The following is an 18,927-nucleotide window of genomic DNA, read 5'->3' as shown; positions in this document are numbered from 1 at the left end:
AAGGTCTCAAACACACACACACACACACACACACATCCTGGGGGTTGCCTCAAGGATACCAACTTTTTTATAAGGAAGTATCAAAAAAATCTGTGGAATACATGTCAGCAATATTCTTTAAATCCACCCTACTCTTCTACATGCCCATTACTCTTGCCTCAGTTGAGTAGGTCATAGTTTACTGTTTAAATAATCATAGCAACCTCCAAGAAGTTCTTACTATTAGCCACAAGTCTCTGCTCTCTTCAGATAAGCTACTCACTACCTATACACTGGTTTTCCTAAAGCATGCTCTTATAGATATTTCAGAGTTCCCACATAGCCCCTAGAATTAATCTTTAGCATAGATTCAAGGTACTTTTCAATCTGATCTCATAGAGCAAATTAGCCTAATATCCCCACGACTTTCCAACCAGTACTTAGTACTCAAAGTAATTGTTTAAGCAACTTGCTGCTATTTGAACTTAGTATGCTCTTTATGCCTCAGTAACTTTATATAATACAACCTCTCCACCTTTCACCTTTCCTGTCTGATTAGATTAATGTTTACTTATCAGTCAAGCCCCAAATTTAAATGCCACCTTTTCTATGAAGTCTTCTAGGAGACCCCCACCCCACCCCTGGGCATATTTAATTGCTCCTTTCTTCTGTTTGGAAAGAATTTTATTCATATCTTCGTTACAGATTGAATACTTTTGTATTGTTATTATTTATTAACACATTTTTCTCCCCTAGTAGACTGTGAGCTTAATGATGACACCTTTGATTTTCTAATCCATCCATAAGAATGCTTGTTATATCAGGAAATGCTTAGCTAATACTCATTATAGCATGGGATGTATACAAAAGTAATGAGTGTGTCTGCATACACATTCTCTTCACAGTAAGCAGACAATTTAACCTTGAAAAACAAATCCTCCAAAAGCCTCACTCCTAAATTTACTATTTCACCCAGATTTAGCTTAGCCTATTAGAGCAGGGAGGACTTTTTGCTAGATTAACTTGATAAACTAAAGTCAAAAGATGCTAAGTATCTTTAAAACTCTAAAATTTTAAGTCCAAGAAAATTTTAACTCAGTATGGGAAATACTTGGCCAAAATTATTTATTAACAAATCATTAATTAAACAAAATGAACAGGTAGATTCTATTACTGATGAGAAAAAATGAGTATCTTCTTCATTTAAAATCTAACGTATCATTATGATCTAAAGCAGAAAGAAAACATGCTAAATTAAACACTGTCTACCAGGAAAACTACAACCAAACTTGTAAATTCATGGATTTATTAGAGTGAATCATAATGATCATAAACATAATGATTTCCAACAATATGCTCGTATGAATTAGTGATGCCAATTTTTTTTTGTTGGCAAACTGTATTCTCAATAGACACATGCCCGGTAATTGGTACAGATTTCATTATCATGAGAATAATGCAATTGTGTATAAACAAATACATATATGTTCCTAGTCAATCTCATCTCCATCAATCATTTTTAATACATTTTTTTTTTGATAGGCAAGAAATAGATTTATTTAGGTAAGACATTTGAGAGAGATACAAGCAGGCAGGCAAGGAGGATCTGCCAATACATTTTAATAGATGTTTAATTAATGGGAATCCCAAAGCTAAATGCCTAACTCAATCAATCTCATATTCAGTATTTGACTACAATTTGTATTAAAAGTTTGAGAGAAACTTGACTGAAAGATTAATAACAAATGGCTTATTTACCAGTAAACCACCCTTTCAAAAAGGGCAACATAATAAATACTTGAAAATATAAAAGCTTTTAATAAAATTCTAGTTCAAAATTTGCAACTAAGTTTTTAGTTAGGAAAAAATGATCACATTAATCACTATGAAAATGTTTTAAATTTTAAATGATAAACATTAGATGTATTAATTTGTTTTAATTCTGATATTTGCAATAGCACAATGATATCTAATTTATAAAATTGAGATGGACTCTACCAGTATGATAATATAAATTAACTGCAATGCTAAGCTCAAGGACTTTGGAGAGATTAATAAAAAAGATATTTAAATATAAAAATGAAAAAACAAATTTTACTCTGACTTATATAATGACCACATAAAATTAAATAAAATAACAAAGCATAAATCTTGAAAATATATACATATCTTGTGCACAATATAAATTCTTATAAATCTACTAAGTTAAAAGATTCAGAACTTAGAAATTTCCCAGAAAACTTTCCACTTTTTCTCCCATTATGATCTAAAGTAAGTAATCAAAGGAAATAAAAATTCTGCAAATTTATAATTCAAAAATATAAGAAATAATCTATGTTACATGCTTAGACTGACAAAACTCTCTGTGTCTTTGTGTGCATATGCCAATAATTCAATTTCATTTAAATTAATATGCAGAGTATAAATCTTTCACCAGAAATTCAAACATCAAACATTCAAAGAGAAATACACATACCTGCCCACACCAACCATATTCCAGCATTGTAGAGTTGGAGAATTTAAGGCTTTCAAGATTCTGAGTATGTGTGTAAAAGCTGTTGATTCATTTAGAAGAAATCTGTTATTTTCCCTCCTCAAAGAGTGGTTACCAACTACAACTTCTTACTTAACCATCAACACTGCTACAATCCAAGCTTTGTTGTAATGTTGTACTCTTACAGCTAAAAACCTGTTGATAATGAACCTGAACCCATTATTTTGAGTCAATGAATTGAAAGAAATAGGGCAAAGAATGAAAGCCACAGGGCCAATTACGAGCATTCTTTGATGTATTACTTGCTAGCACCCACCATATCACTTTGTGTCTTTGTCTTGATCCCCTCTGTTACTCATTAATTATTCTGGAAGGGTTAAAGTTCAGAGAGCTAATTGCACAAACCGTCTTTCTTGGTAGGGATTCTCCCTACTCTGACACTTTCCCCAACTGTGCCCAGCCACCTTGTATTATGCCAATTAACCCAATTCTTGGCATTTTTGCTTGGCCTTCCAGCATCTTTTCAGGCTTTGCCTAAAATATTTTTACTGGGTTACCTACAGAATAAACCAAGTAACTTTAAGATCTGATTAAAACATTTCAGCATATAATCTTCCATAGACTTCTAATGATACAAGTAAATTCTCTTCTGTACTGTCATAAATCCATTGTTTATAACAAATAAAAGTACTTTAACAAGTTGCTGAACATTTAGCAATAGTATTTACTTTCTAAAGTGAGTCACAGCCATTCTAATAAAAATGACTTTTTACACATTTGTCAGCCAAGATCTGATCTGAGATTTGGTTTTGACATGGCATATTATATTTTCGCAAGGTAAGAGCTAACCCCAATGTTATCAGGGTTTTTAAAGAAATTATCTGTTGTGAGTCTACCCAGCTTCTGGAAATTTTCAATATTTGACCATTATTATAATTCTGAAAGATAATTCAAAAGTAAACAATCCTACCCAGTGTTTCCTGGGTATGCCTTATACATCTTTACATATTTTCAAAATCTTCAAGAATCCATTGCTTTTCAACTATCAGTTTCAATAGGTATCTTACAGTTGTTTGAAGGTTTCTATTTCAGAGCTTAGCACTAATTAAGTACTCCATTAACTTTCAATGACTGTAGTTGTTTTCATTGATTAGTAATTAATTGAACAGCTACTACATATCCAGCATTTGCTGGCTGCTGTGGATAAAAAATGAAGTAGTTTAAGGGTCTCTGCTCTCAAAGAACTTTGGGTTAATGGGGTTGTCAAAATTTCAACAGAATAACAAATGCTAACATAAATACTAACAAACAGAAGCTGACTTGAAGAAGAAAGCCCACTGACAAACGGGACAATTAACTTGAATGAAAAGAAGCTAGGCATGCAAAGAGCAGGGCAGATGGAACAGCATATGTAAAAGCTCCTCATTAGAGGTAATCAAACTAAGTTTGAAGAACTATTAAACCAGTTTTTAGTATAAAGAGAGAAAGAATGATTGGGGACTGACGTAGGAAAATAGGAACCAGATTATACAAAGTGTTTTAGACTATGATAAGAAATTATATTTTGTTTAAGGAAGAATGTATATGATGTGATTATTTTTTATACTACTGAAAAGAATACAGCACAGAGTTTTTAAACTAAAAGAGAAGCAAAGCCAGAGATCAGCTTTTGAGTAGAAATTCCATAAATTTTCAAATTATTTCTGTGAGAGAGAACATTCTTTACACATACCCATAAAACTTACTTAAGCTAACGATTCCATTTGCTAGTCTCCATTAAATAGATGATAGAATCCCATACTCTACAAAGCAATTATGTCCAAAGAATAGGCCAATAACTTCTTGGCTTAAATAAAATATGTTTAAAAACCCAAAGTATATAATTGTTGAGTAATATTTTTTAAGTTGGTTTACAGATTTTATTAAGTGTCATAAAAATAAAATAAGCCCAAGATGAAGCCAAAATGAAATTATTAGCGCCAGTGAAGTTATATAGTTGTCACCGTTACTGCAACTGTATATGTATTTGGTTAGTTCATTCGCAGTGCTATCAATGACAGAACTTTTTAGATTGACCTTTTGATAAAGCTAACACAAAAATAACCAACCATGATTCTAAAGTTAATAAATGTATCTTTTTAACCTCTCTTTCATAAGATGCTCTAACATTAACATTAGGATGGCAAAAATAGTTCCATGAATTAATTGACTCTTACATAACATCTGCAAAAATACATCTTTCAGAGCCTGTGGCTTGCCTATTCCTCATTTTTAGAATGCCAATTATTCTCTTTTAAATTTAACTTCTTTCACTCATGATTAATTAAAATACTAAGCTATTTTTTTTTGTCTTTTTGGCATTTATTGGGCCGCTCCCGCGGCATATGGAGGTTCCCAGGCTAGGGGTCGAATTGGAGCTGTAGCCCCCTCGCCTACGCCAGAGCCACAGCAACGCGGGATCCAAGCCACGTCTGCAACCTACACCACAGCTCACGGCAACGCCGGATCGTTAACCCACTGAGCAAGGGCAGGGACCGAACCTGCAACCTCATGGTTCCTAGTCGGATTTGTTAACCACTGCGCCACGACGGGAACTCCTAAGCTATTTTTCTTAATACAAATGAAAGGTAAATGATAGTTTTAAAAAGTACTTTCATTCTAATGATTTTTCTCTCTTAACGTTCCATAACTGAAATAAGGAGGGATGCTCTAGATAGATGTTAGCACCTCCCGCTAAATCCCTCCCACCCCCTACAGAATTCAAGGAACTTCATTCCAACCCCTTCTTCTCTCCTGGCACAGTTTATCAAACTAAATATTTCTCCCTATTTCTGGCTAGTCACATCATGGGCACTATCCTAAAATAATGATGCCACATTTAGGACCAGAGAAATTGAACAAGACCAACTCCAAATGACCATTCACTTGTTCTTGTCTTCATTTTTTAAGGTCTTGACTGCTTTATGATTATCCTTCACAATGTTTCCCAACCTGTAATGCTATAAGACACAATGAATTTATTGCTAACAATATGCAATGATTTGTTAGCAAATGCAGGGTAACAATATCAATACTTCAAGAAAGTTAGATTTTACCTTCAAGGATCAGATTCTAGAAGAATGATAATTCAGTATTCCATAGGAAAAAAAGAAAGCAGAATATTCTGCCAGCTCACAATTCCAAATTTCCCTCTCCTGCTTATAAACAGCTAGTAAAACTGCTTGCACTGAAATAGATTGGAAACTATATAATTATGTAATTTCTGTCTCTACATTTGCTTCCTCATATCTCACAGATATTCTTCTGACATATTCCCTTCAGGATCTATGTGAAAATGCCAGATGTTTTAGAAGAAGCGAAGTAATATCATTAAAGCAGCAACAATAACATTGGAACTATTTTCCATTGGTAAATTCATTAACTACCTGGCTTAAGCTGCCATTATTTGAACCATCACTGGGAATTTTACAGCAAAACTCTTTGTATATGATTCACAATCAGTTAGAGGTCAAGGGAGAGAAGGCATCTCAGCCAATGTTAAAAACTTCCATACCTTCAATTCAAACCCTTGGGTTCCAAATTTTTACCAATAAAATTGTTCTTAAAATATATTTATTCAATATAAATTATATTTAAAATGATGTTTAACTATTGTACTAGACCATTTCATATATCACATAGAATTATTTCACTTTTAAGGGACTGTTTCAGGTGAAAATTAAAAAATAAAAACTGTTGTATTAATGTTAAGGACCTCCAAAACATGTATCCTATCAAAATAGAATGTCTGGAATACTAAAAATACTAAAAATATATGTATATTGACTAGAATTACCTGTGATATATCCTACTTTTCATTCCTAAACTGCCAATTGTATACAATAAAGGATCATAAATTTATATTCCTTTACTAATTCTCCAAAGCACGTAAAGTTTTGACCCATGAACTTTAAGACTGCTTACAAAGTGAACTTCAAATATTATCAGATATATCTCCTTTTCTACAAATTGTGTACTCAGTAACATTTCATTGACTTTCTTTTCTTAACAGCACCCTCTCCAAACTAGTAATGGTTTGAAGGGTATATGAGGTGAAAAGTATCTTTGAGAACATTTTAAGCTCCTTCCCAATGAGAGAAAGAAAAATAGAACCTCGAATAATTCATGAAAAGGAAAATCTTCCAATCTGCAATTAAATGACATTGGTAACAGAGATCTGAAACTTATTCTGCTTTTGAATCAATCCAATAGTTTAAGTTTTTTTTTAATCTTAAATTGTAAATCACCACATTCTAACATGTTAACATGTTAATTAACATGTTAATTTCTGTTGATCATTCTTCCTTTGAAATAATATGGGGATAAGATTATTTTCTCCGTATAACAATCCTTAAAAAAAAATGCTATGATAGTGTTCCCACCATGGTGCATTGGAAACAAATCTGACTAGAAACCTTGAGGTTGTGGGTTCAATCCCTGGCCTCGCTCAGTGGTTTAAGGATTCGACATTGCTGTGAGCTGTGGTGTAGGTCGCAGATGCAGCTGGAATCTGGTATTGCTGTGGCTGTAGCACATTGCTGTGTCTGTGGCATAGGCCAGCAGCTGTAGCTCTGGTTAGACGCTAGCCTGGGGACCTTCATATGCCATGGGTGTGGCCCTAAAAAGCAAAAAAAAAAAAAAAAAGAAAGAAAGAAAAGAAAAATGCTATGACAATTCCCTTAAATCCAATTTTTGAGTTACCATACTTACTTCTTCATCAATCTTTGTATGACTTTATGGTCAAGTTCTTCATGATCTATTTCACCTCAGAGCTTTTGCATCTGCTATTCCCTCTGACAAGAGCATTACTTCCTCACCCCTTACTCTCCAAGGCACCTAGTTCTCATTCACCAGATTTTAACCTAGGGATAACTTTCTTTGGGAAGATTTCTCTCATGTTCTTAAAAAATGACCACTCTCACCTTTACCCACAGTGTTGCTATTGATCTGTGTGCTGATCCATTATGGAACTTTTCATACTCCCTTTTTTCTCTGTCTTTCCAAGCAGACTGTCAGCTCTCCAGTGATAGGAACTGCCATAATCACTGATACATCTCCAAAACTGAGCACATGATAGAAGTCAGCTAAATATTTGTGACACAATCGGAAAACTAAAGAATGAGGTAGGATAGTGAACATCTGTGTTCCTGAGTTTCTTTATATATAAAGAGGAAATCAGACGAGTATCTACTTACTGAGTTTATTAAAAAGATCAACTAAGTCAATATATATAAAAATCTTAGAAAAGTCTCTGGTACATAGGAACGTTTTGATAAATTTGGGGTTTTTTGTGGTCAACTAGAACCCCTTTCTTTTTCACATAAGTTAATATTAAACTGTGTCTACACAATTTTGTACTTACAGTGCTGATTTTAAAAATATAATTCAAAAACTTAACATCTATATTGGTGAATTTCCATCTTGGCCAATTGTTCCAGATAACTGAAATATGTATGCATTTAGTATTTTCTCCTAAAATATGAATAATAGAAACATAGATATAATATACATCACATACATATACATGTATGCAATATATGTGGATACCCACACAGAAACAAAGATAGAGAGACAGAGAAATGTAAGAAGGGAGGGAGAAAATGGAACAAACACAGAGAGGGAGATTTATTAGTTAAATATAAGGAGTGTTGACACAGTAAACCTTGGATTTAAGCCTCAGTTCTTGTGCCTAATGATCACGCCTCAGTTCTTGTGCCTAATGATCGTACAAACTTGGGAAAGTTGATTACTCTCCTCCATTATTGATCTCTTTGTTGTAGATGGTCAGCCAACTCTAAACTCTCCACACCACAGTGCATCACCAGATTAATACTGATGACTTTGGCTTATATTTGCCTAAATCTATGGTAACTGGAAACAATCTCTAGCCTCTGAACCTATAATTACTCTATAGCATTTATCATAGAGAAGCTTGAAGCATATTTGATGAATAGTGAGTATCATACTTGGTCCTGAAAATTTGATACATAAAAAGAAGAAAAGAAGTAACACTGAAAAGATGTCAGTGAGCTAGATTGCTTCAGGCCTTGAATATGAGATAAAGAGTGTACACTTATTTTGAAGAGTAGTCAGTGATACTTTTTAATGGAAGAATGATACAACTGGACCTCTACTTTAGGAATGTCATGTGTCACTATATGCAAGATGATGGGAAGGGGTTGATTTTTAAGACCATTTAAAAGTTTTTATAGTGGCCTGAACAAGAGGTTAGCCAAAATTGTTTACTGAACCACCATTAGGTATAAGTCACAATCATTGACATTGATGGGAATATAATGATAAAATATACATTAGCCATGTAGGTTAAAAAAAATAAGAGAAATGAGGAATATAGATTTCTATTTTTAAATTCTGATAGAAGGCAGCTATGGCTGCTCTTAAAATAGAAATTCAAGTGATGATTTAGGCAAAGAGATAGTAATTCCCACTGAGAGTGAAAAAGACTGGAAAGTATCTCTGAAGAAGGATAATTGAAACTGGGCCTTAAGGTAGGTAGATGTCGACCACTAGCTATGGGAGAAGAAGTACACAAGTAAGAATGTGTGGCGAAGTTGATTTTAAAAGGGAGAGGGTAAGTCCTTCTCTTTCTTTTAAAGTAGTGCTGTTCCAGTAGCCAACATTCCTGGAAATTTCAGGGAATACCCATGTCAAGATTTGGATCACATAAATCCATACCTCTTGGAAGAAGTTGCTAACTTCAGAGGAACCAGCATGGCTTTGCCCAGATGTCAAGGTTGCTGGTCTTCAAAGTGAGGTCTTACAACTGGGGGAAGTAGAAAGCACTAAAATTTTTCCTACTTTTTTTTTTTTCTCAATGATAAAAATACAAAACTATTTTTATCTGAAAAATATATTGGTACAGTATTATCCCTATATTTTTTTAATGTAATAAGCAGTTATTCTAGAAATCTAAATTGAGGACTTAAAAGAAAATACACAGAAAATATTCTTTCTTCCAAGACTTTGTGCATAAAAAAAATTCCTCTAGGAAAATCCATCATATAGTTCAGAATTGTGTAAAGAACATCAAATAATATAGTGAGAAATAGTGTTAGCATCAAGAGTGGTCTTTTAAAAATCTTACAGGTTAGACTATTCAGAGCTTTTGGTTTTGTGGCAAAACCTATTAAATAATGTAAGATCCTAAATAAAAATAAAGACCAATAAATTATTGGTCCTGCCTTTCACACAGAAATTTAGGATTGTATTTTCCTGCAATTTGCTTTTCCTTGAGTTAGGTCATCACTAACAAGAGATTCTTAACACAGTCAATTCATAAGTATTTGTAATGTCTCTGCCATTAGAAAATCAGTATTATTTATACACAAAATCTTTCCATGGGAGAATAAGACCAGAGACTAAAATCCTATGTAGACAAAGATATTTGGCTTCCAAATGGATGTCAAAATTGACTGAGTTGCATTCTAAATGGAAAAACACCTTTAATATGAATTTTAAAAAAATAAATATAAATAGGAGTTCCCATCATGGTGCAGAGGAAACGAATCCCACTAGGAACCAGGAGGTTGTGGGTTTGATCCCTGGCCTCGTTCAGTGGGTCAAGGATCTGGTGTTGGGGTGAACTGTGGTGTAGGTTGCAGACACGGCTTGGATCCGGCATTGCTGTGGCTCTGGCGTAGCCGGCAGCTGTAGCTCCAATTGGACCCCTAGCCTGGGAACCTCCACATGCCGAGGGTGCGGCCCTAAAAAGCAATAAATAAATAAATAAAATAAAAAATAAAAAATAAGAACACTAATCCCTTAACCCAATATGCAGAATCATTCAAGATTGAAAATATGCCTCATTCCAAACTGCTCTTTTTATAAACTTGTCTGTTTAGTTGTATAGGAAAAAATTAAATTGTCCAGTTACACATACCAATGAAAAAATAATTTCATTACTACCTAAAAAAAAAAGGCAATTGGACATATATTCATATATTCATCCCCTTTAACCATTAAGCACTAAACTGGCCCAAATGAATTTCTGAAAGGAAAAGAAAAAAAGCTTCTAGCCTAGAATCTAGATGCCAAATTTTGCTTAGAACAAATTTTTACACTGACACAGTGTTTGCTCTGGAAAGTTGTGTTTTAATGGAAACACTGTCAGACTTTTGTCTTTAGTAGAGCTACTGGACCCATAAAGACATAATTTAAACTTCCAAACACAGGGGTCTTTTTTACCTACTAACCGTCCTTTCGGAGATCAGATCTCATCCCAGTATCTCCAGTGAATTGCCCTGTGAACTCAGAAAGCACTCTTTCACACTGCCCTAGGTTCAAGTGGAAAGAATATATGGCACAATTTACACATTACTTTGGGTTCTTATATTTTTCTGACTTTAATATTAGTTACAACTTGAACTTCACCTAACTGACAAAGCCTGCAGAATCCTTTCAATTAGCTTTAACAAGATTAAAACACTGCCCTGAAACTGCAGATTTTAATAGATAAAAATCTTGGCAAATACATCTTTCATGTTTCCTACTAATTCCAAATAAATATATTACCTGAGGCAAAATAAGGATAATCATATATTTTAGCATTGTAATTTTGAGCTAAGATATTTCTTTCCCATTATGGTAAAGTTTTAAAACCAACGTTTAAAAAGAAGGATGTGTGTGTGTGTGTGTGTTTATGAACTGAAGTTTTACTCAATATATATGTTCTTTCTTGGTAGTATTCTTCTGACTTAAAATCAGAGCCATGACTAAAAGAGATACTCACCATCTTAATAATCTTTAATAAAATTAAGTTGGGCAATCTCCACCAAGTAAACATGATGGTCACTACTGCTATCTTTACCCATATTTTTTAATGTAAAAAATATACATCACTTCAAAAGTCACTGAGAAATTGTCAAATTAGATCTCTAATCCTGTGTCCAAAAAGTATACTACAAACCGAGTATGATCATTATTATATAACCAGCTAACTTCCACAACTTCTACAAACAAAAAGCAAGTTAGATTAACAAACTGCCCCACCAAATGCCCTTACAGCAATTTAAAACAGTCCTAAGAAAGAATAATCATTCTTAACAAAGGTAAAAGAATTTGCATACCTTTCTTTGGCTCATTTATTCACCCAATTAACATTTACTGAGTACCTATTGAGTTAGTACATCTGCAGATGAGTACCTTGATATTTCAAAGAAAGCAGTAGACTTGGACCTTGTCCTCAAGGGAAATTTTCCTGGTAAGAGAGGAGACGTGACTTCCATGAGACCAGAAGATGATACATAAACTCTACAGTGTGGTCTATAGAAAATACATACTTAAAAATGGAAAGTAAAAGAATAATCTACAGATATATTCATACAAGAGGCTTCATTTTTTGTTTTTTAAAGCAAAAGAGAATTTCTCAAGGACACATATATGAGGAAGAGAGATCATAAAGTCACAAGGCAACAAAATGAGCAAAAAAGGGCTCTAAGAAGAAAAATAAGAATGTAAAATTTGAGTTTTTGTATACTGAAGATTAAATTTACCTAGTCTACAATTTAATGACTTACCCTGCTATCTTCCTATGTGGTTTTTGAGTGGGTTTGCTTTTGTTTTCTGTTTCTTTTGTTTGTTTAATTTTATTGCTTTGTCATTTTGCTCTTACCAAATGCACACATATTCTCTTTGTGATTTCATATTCCATGCTCTTTTTCCTCACATCTGTTTATGCCCAAAATAATCTCTCACTTTTTATAGAAAAACCTCTACTTTCTCCCTAACTATTATAACCTCATTGATTTTTGAAGCTCTAAAAGTGAAATGAGTCAAAGCAAATGTTAGGAAAATGTATGCTGAGGTAGATATACCTTAGGAAGTACACAAGCTCTAATAGTTTGTTATAGACATAACCATTCCCAGAAGTCAGTATCAGAAATTTAGTTATGTTCACCTATCTCATCTTCCTAAGATGCCAGATTTTTAAAGATAGTTGCAAAACATAGAGTGTTGTTGTTTTGTTTAGTTTTCCTTTTTTTTCTGGGCTGTACAAGTGAGATGAGTTTATGAAAGCAAACACTACAAGAACAATTTGAAAGGATAAGGAACACATTTAAAAACCACTGAGATACTTTGGAGACCAAAAAAATTACATATGAGTTTGTTTGTTTGTTTGTTTGTTTTTACAACCGCACTTGAAGCACATGGAAGTTCCCAGGCTAGAAGTGAAGTCAAATCAGAGCTGCCACAACCTATGCCACACCCACGGCAACACCAGATCTGACCTGCATCTGTGACCTACGCCACAGCTTGCAGCAACGCCAGATCCATAACCCACTGAGTGAGGTCAGGGATCAAACCTGCATCCTCACAGAGACAATGTGGGGATCTTATCCTCTGAGCCACAACCGGAACTCCCAAATAATATATGAGCTAGTTTAAAATACATTAAGGAGGTTAAATAATCTTGATTCCTGAATGTGAGATTATAAACACTACAGAGAATTTGCCCCAACATCCGGTAACCTGAATAATTTTATAAAAATCAGAATTGGTTTGAAGTCAGACGGTTAAGACCAACTGCTGTGAATGTGATTACTTTTTTCTCATTATACCTAGGACTAGACTAGATTTCAGGTTGTTTTTTTTTTTTTTGTCTTTTTCTTTTTTGTTGTTGTTGTTGTTGCCATTTCTTGGGCCGCTCCTGCGGCATATGGAGGTTCCCAGGCTAGGGGTTGAATCGGAGCTGTAGCCACCGGCCTACGCCAGAGCCACAGCAACGCGGGATCCGAGCGGCGTCTGCAACCTACACCACAGCTCACGGCAATGCCGGATCGTTAACCCACTGAGCAAGGGCAGGGACTGAACCCGCAACCTCATGGTTCCTAGTCGGATTCGTTAACCACTGCGCCACAACGGGAACTCCCGATTTCAGGTTTTTTAAGCACCACCACATAAGGACAAATGCATTTTTTAAAATTAAATTAGAATACGAGTTCCCATCATGGTGCAGCAGAAACAAATCCAATTAGGAACCATGAGGTTGTGGGTTCGATCCCTGGCCTCACTCAGGGGGTTAAGGAATTGGCATTGTTGTGGGCTGTGGTGTAGGTTGGGGACACGGTTTGGATCTGGCATTGCTATGGCTGTGGTGTAGGTCAGTGGTTATAGCACCAATTTGACCCCTAGCCTGGGAACCTCCATATGCCTTGGGTGCTGCCCTAAAAAGACAAAAAGAAAAAAAATTAGAATACATTTTCATAGGGATGTAGTAGCTTTACAGATTACCAAACTTGTAGATGGTTTTCCTCTACTCTTATTTTTTACTCAGTGGTCAATTTACTGTTCATTATTATAATAGCACCAGTATTATAGAATGAGCTCACCACACCTAACCTTTATCCTATAAATTGAAGTTAAATTGCTAACTCCAGTCAGATGCTAATTAAACTGACTATCACTGATTTTATGTAGCACATTGTGCTTTAAATATATATGCCTGGGATACCCAGCAGATGAATTGCTACTTATAGATACTAATAATGAGGATGTTGGTTATTTTTTCAATTTTAATTAACAGGTGTAATACCCACTTGCAAAGATATAATTAAATTGTATCCAAGATTTATAGAATTTATAATACAGAGTTGGTTACTTAATATTCCTTTTAGAGGTTGACCTTTTCAAAATGCAATTTAATATTTAACCATAAAACCACTGAATTTTCAAAACTTTGTTGCCTTAGCTCACCTCAAAACCCACTTTCTCTGTGAAGTGTCTCTGTTTTATTAAAATGAAAAACATTTCACTAACACCTCTAAACCAACTGCAAAAACAAGACATAAGTAAGTGTGTAACTTCTGGTTTCTGGTCCAAATATAAGAAGCTCAGAAGTAGTCACTCCATCCTAAAAACTTGTGAAAGTGAACAAACTGAAAAATCAACAACTTTTCTTAAAACTCTCAGAAAAATGAAGTCACAATGTGAACTCTTGCCCCCTAAATTGGAGAGATGGACAGGCAGATACAGAGAAACACAACTTACTCAAGCAGAACTCCATAAGCAGAAACCTCCTTGGGAACGAGTAGCATGGTAGAAAAACCCAAACTGTAATTGATGAATTGCTGGAAGCTCAGGGAGGACATGAAGAAGACTTAAAAGGCCCAAGGGTACCCAGACATATGTAATTTCCCACTCCCATGAGTTTTACCTTCAGGAACTCTTCTAAGTTCTCATGATGAATAATCAGAGAAAAATTCCCTCCTGTCTCTGGCCAAAGGAGGTGAATAGTAGCCATTTTTAAATACACTAGAGATTTCTTTTATTCCTAATAAGACCTTCCCTCAGAAGAAACTGTTTTATCAGATCCTAACCTACTGGGAGAAGTAAATATACAACTTCAGCCCCACCTATCCATCTTGTCCCACCTAGAGTATATGGAAGTGGGGATTAAGAAAGTAAGAAGGTTAAATATGCCATTTGCAGCAACATGGATAGAACTAGAGACTCTCATACTAAGTGAAGTAAGTCAGAAAGAGAAAGACAAATACCATATGATACCACTTATATCTGGAATCTAATATACAGCACAGAAGAACCTTTCCACAGAAAAGAAATTCATGGACTTGGAGAACAGACCCGTGGTTGCCAAGGGGGAGGGGGAGGGAGTGGGATGGACTGGGAGTTTTGGGTTAATAGATGCAAACTACTGCATATGGACTGGATAAGCAATGAGACCCTGCTGTATAGCACAGGGAACTATATCTAGTCACTTGTGATGGAACATGGTGGAAAATAATATAAGAAAAATAATATATATATATGTGTGTGTGCATGCATGTGTGTGTGTGTGTGTGAGAGAGAGAGACTGGGTCACTTTGCTGTACAGTATAAATTGAAAGAACACTGTAAACCAACTATAATAAAAAATAAAAATCATAAAATAAAAACATAAAAATATACATAAATAAAAATAACAAAGAAAGAAGTTCACAGTCCAGAGGCTTAATCTCACCAAAAGACTGGGACTTAATCACAGACTATAGAATGTTTCCCTTACTCCCACAACTTACCACTATATTGCTAAAGACCTTTTTATAGCAGATTCTTTCACACAATATATCATGTCCACTTTTCAACAAAAAAGCTATAAGGCATATTAAAAGGTGAAAAACACAGTTTGAGGCGATTAAACAAGTGTCAGAATAGAATAAAATATGGCAGGGATGTTGCAATTATAAGGCCAGGAATTAAAAAAAAAAAAAAAAAGCTGTGATTTAACATGCTTAGGGCTTTAATAGAAGAAGTATGCAACATGTAAGAACACATAGATAATATATAAACAGAGAGGTGGAAATCATTTTAAAAAAGAATGAAAAAGAAATGTTAGAAATCAAAAACATTGTAATAGAAGTGAAGAAAATCTTTGATAGGCTTATTAGCATACTGGACATAACCAAGGAAAGAATCTCCGAGTTTTAAGGATATAACAATAGAAACTTCCAAAGGTGAAAAGGAAAGCAGACAAAGACTGAAACAAGCAGAACAGAATATTCGAGAATTATGGGACAACTATAAATGTTGTAAGATAACACATAATGGGAATACCAGAAGGAGAAGAAAGAGAAAGAAGGACAGAAGAAATATTTGAAGCAATAACGATTGCAAATTTCCTCAAATTAGTGTCAGACACCAAACCGCATATCCAGGAAGCTCAAAGAATATCAAGCAGATAAATGCTTAAAAGACTACAACGAGGCATATCATGTTCAAACATTAGAAAATCAATGGCAAAAAAAAAAAAAAATTTGAAAGAAGTTAGAGAACAGAAACACCTTACCTGTAGAGGAACAAAAATAAGATTTACAAGAACTTCTTAGAAAAAAATGCAAGCAAAAAAAGTATGGAGTGAAATATTCAAAGTATTAGGAGTTAAAAAAACAAACAAACAAACAAAAAACTACCAGCCTTAGAATCCCATACTCTGTGAAATTATCATTTAAAGTGAAGGGGAAATAAATATTTTTTCTCAGACAAGCAAAAATTGAGGGAATTTTTGGCCAAGAGAACTGCCTTGCAAGAAATGTAAGAAATTCTTTTTTTGTTTGTTTTTTCTTGCTAGGGTTGCACCTGTGGCATATGGAAGTTCCCCGGCTAGAGGTCAAATTGAAGCTGAGGCTGCTGGCCTATGCCACCACAGCCGTAGCAATGCCGGATCTGAGACTCATCTGTGACCTATGACACAGCTTGCAGCAATGCCCAGCTCTTAACCCACTGAGCAAGGCAAGGGATCAAGTCCACAACTACATGGACAATATATTGGAGTCTTAACCTACTGAGCCACAACAGGAACTCCAAGAAATTAATAGAAAAGGAAAATGATATAGGGTCAGAAACTCAAATCTACATAAAGAAAGAGAATAAGAATTAAGTGAAAGTAAAATAAAGCATCTGTTTTTCTTTTTGTGTGTGTGATTGGCTTTTTTAAAAGATTTTCCATTTTATTAAAGTATAGTTGATTTACAGTGTTGTGCCAATTTCTGCTACACAGCAAAGTGACCCAGTCATATATGTATACACATTCTTTTTCCCATATTATCTTCTATCATGTTCTATCGCAAGGGATTGAGTATAGTTCCCTGTGTTACACAGTAGGATCTCATTGCTCATTCATTCTAAAAGTAATAGTTTGTGTCTACTAATACCAAACTCCAGTCCATCCCACTCCCTCCCCCAACCCTCTTGGCAATCACAAATCTATTCTCTTTGTCTGTGAGTCTGTTTCTGTTTTGTAGATAGGGTCATTTTTGCCATATTTTAGATTCCACATATAAGTGATATCAGATGGTATTTGTCTTTTTCTTTCTGACTCCCCTTAGTATGATAAGCTCTAGTTGCATACATTTTGCTGCAAATGTCATTATTTCATTCTTTTTTGTTGCTGCTTGATATTCCATTATCTATTTTTTAAATCCATTCATCTGTCATGTTTTTCTTATTCTTAATTGATCTAACTGAAAATAGTTTATTCAAAATATATTAAGAAGTGTATATTCATGTGTATGTTTAAGTAAAATGGTTGACAGCAATGACACAAAGAATAAGAGGAATTAGAATTATTTTGCTATTATAAGGTACTTTCATTACTGTGAAGCAATGTAGTGTTATTTGAAGAAAATGAACTAGGGAATTCCTGTGGTGGCACAGTGGTAACAAACCCAACTAGTATTCATGAGGACATGGGTTTGATCCCTGGCCTTGCTCAGTGGGTAAGGATATGGCATTGCTGTGAGCTGTGGTGTAGGTCGCAGACAAGGCTTGGATCCCGCATTGCGGTGGCTGTGGTATAGGCCGACAGCTTCAGTTCCATATGCCGTGGGTGTCGCCCTAAAAAGACAAAAAAAAAAAAAAAAAGAATAAGAAAATGAACTTGGATTACTTGTAAATGCATATTGTGAACTCTAGGTCAAACATTAAATTATTTTTTTTCAAAAGTATAATCGATAAGCTAAAAAAGAAGATAAAATAGAATCACATAAGATGCTCAGTGATAACCACAGGACAGAAAAAGAGTGAAAGGCAAAAACAGAAACAATGAACAAGGGCAGCAAAGAGAAAACAGTAACAGATATGGTAAATATTTATCTAACCACATCAGCAATCACTTTGAATGTCAGTGATCTATATGCATCAATTAAAAAACAAAGGTTGTCAAAGTGGATAAAAAAATAAGACCCAGGTGGAGTTCCCATTGTGATGCAGTGGAAACAAATCCAACTAGGAACTGTGAGGTCACGGGTATGATCCCTGGCCTTGGTCAGTGGGTTAAGGATCCGGTATTGCTGTGAGCTGTGATGTAGGTCGCAGATGCAGCTCAGATCCCGCTTTGCTATGGCTGTGGTGTAGGCCAGCAGCAACAGCTCTTATTAGACCCCTAGCCTGGGAACCCCCATAGGCCGCAGGTGCGGCCCTCAAAAGACAAAAAAGACCTAACTACATGTTGTCTATAAGAAACTCACTTTAAATATAAAGATTACACATTTTAATCTGTAAGATATAGATTAAAAATAAATGAATGGAGAAAGATATACCATACTGACACTATTCAATAGAAAGTGGGAGTAGCTATATTAATATTTGACATACTGACACTACTCAATAGAAAGTGGGAGTAGCTATATTAATATTTGACAAAGAGAACTTCAGTCAAAGGAAGCTATCAGAGATGAAGAGAGGCATTACATGATGAGAAAAGAGTCAACTCTCCAAGAAGACGTAATGACCCTTAACATGCATGCATGCACCTAACTAGAATACATGAGGCAAAAACTGATAGAATTTGAAGGAGAAATGGGCATCTAGTATTATAGTTGCAAACTTTAACACCCTTCTATCAGAAGTGGAAAGACCTAGCAGGCACAAAATCACCAAGGACATAGTTGGACAAAAAAATA

General features: G+C 34.7%; 1 protein-coding gene across 5 annotated transcripts in view; it reads right to left on the bottom strand.

The window, feature by feature from the left end:
• The window catches only part of TFEC (transcription factor EC), a 193,585-nt gene that overhangs the window by 113,351 nt on the left and 61,307 nt on the right, over positions 1 to 18,927 (bottom strand). For 4 of the 5 annotated variants that reach the window (XR_007132671.1, XM_047763651.1, XM_047763652.1 and 1 more), the window contains exon 3: positions 11,599 to 11,729. The exons of the other annotated variant lie outside the window; for it this stretch is intronic. Coding sequence is in view for 3 of the 4 variants with exons in the window: in XM_047763651.1 (XP_047619607.1) it covers positions 11,599 to 11,613 (15 nt within the window). In the remaining variant the exon portion in view is untranslated. The remainder of the gene's footprint in view (positions 1 to 11,598; positions 11,730 to 18,927) is intronic. 5 annotated transcript variants of the gene reach the window in all.

The sequence above is a fragment of the Phacochoerus africanus genome, chromosome 16 (genome assembly GCF_016906955.1).
Source record: "Phacochoerus africanus isolate WHEZ1 chromosome 16, ROS_Pafr_v1, whole genome shotgun sequence".
Lineage (NCBI taxonomy): Eukaryota > Metazoa > Chordata > Mammalia > Artiodactyla > Suidae > Phacochoerus > Phacochoerus africanus.
Note: the sequence above shows the minus strand (reverse complement) of the source record. Positions and strands in the feature narration are given on the sequence as shown.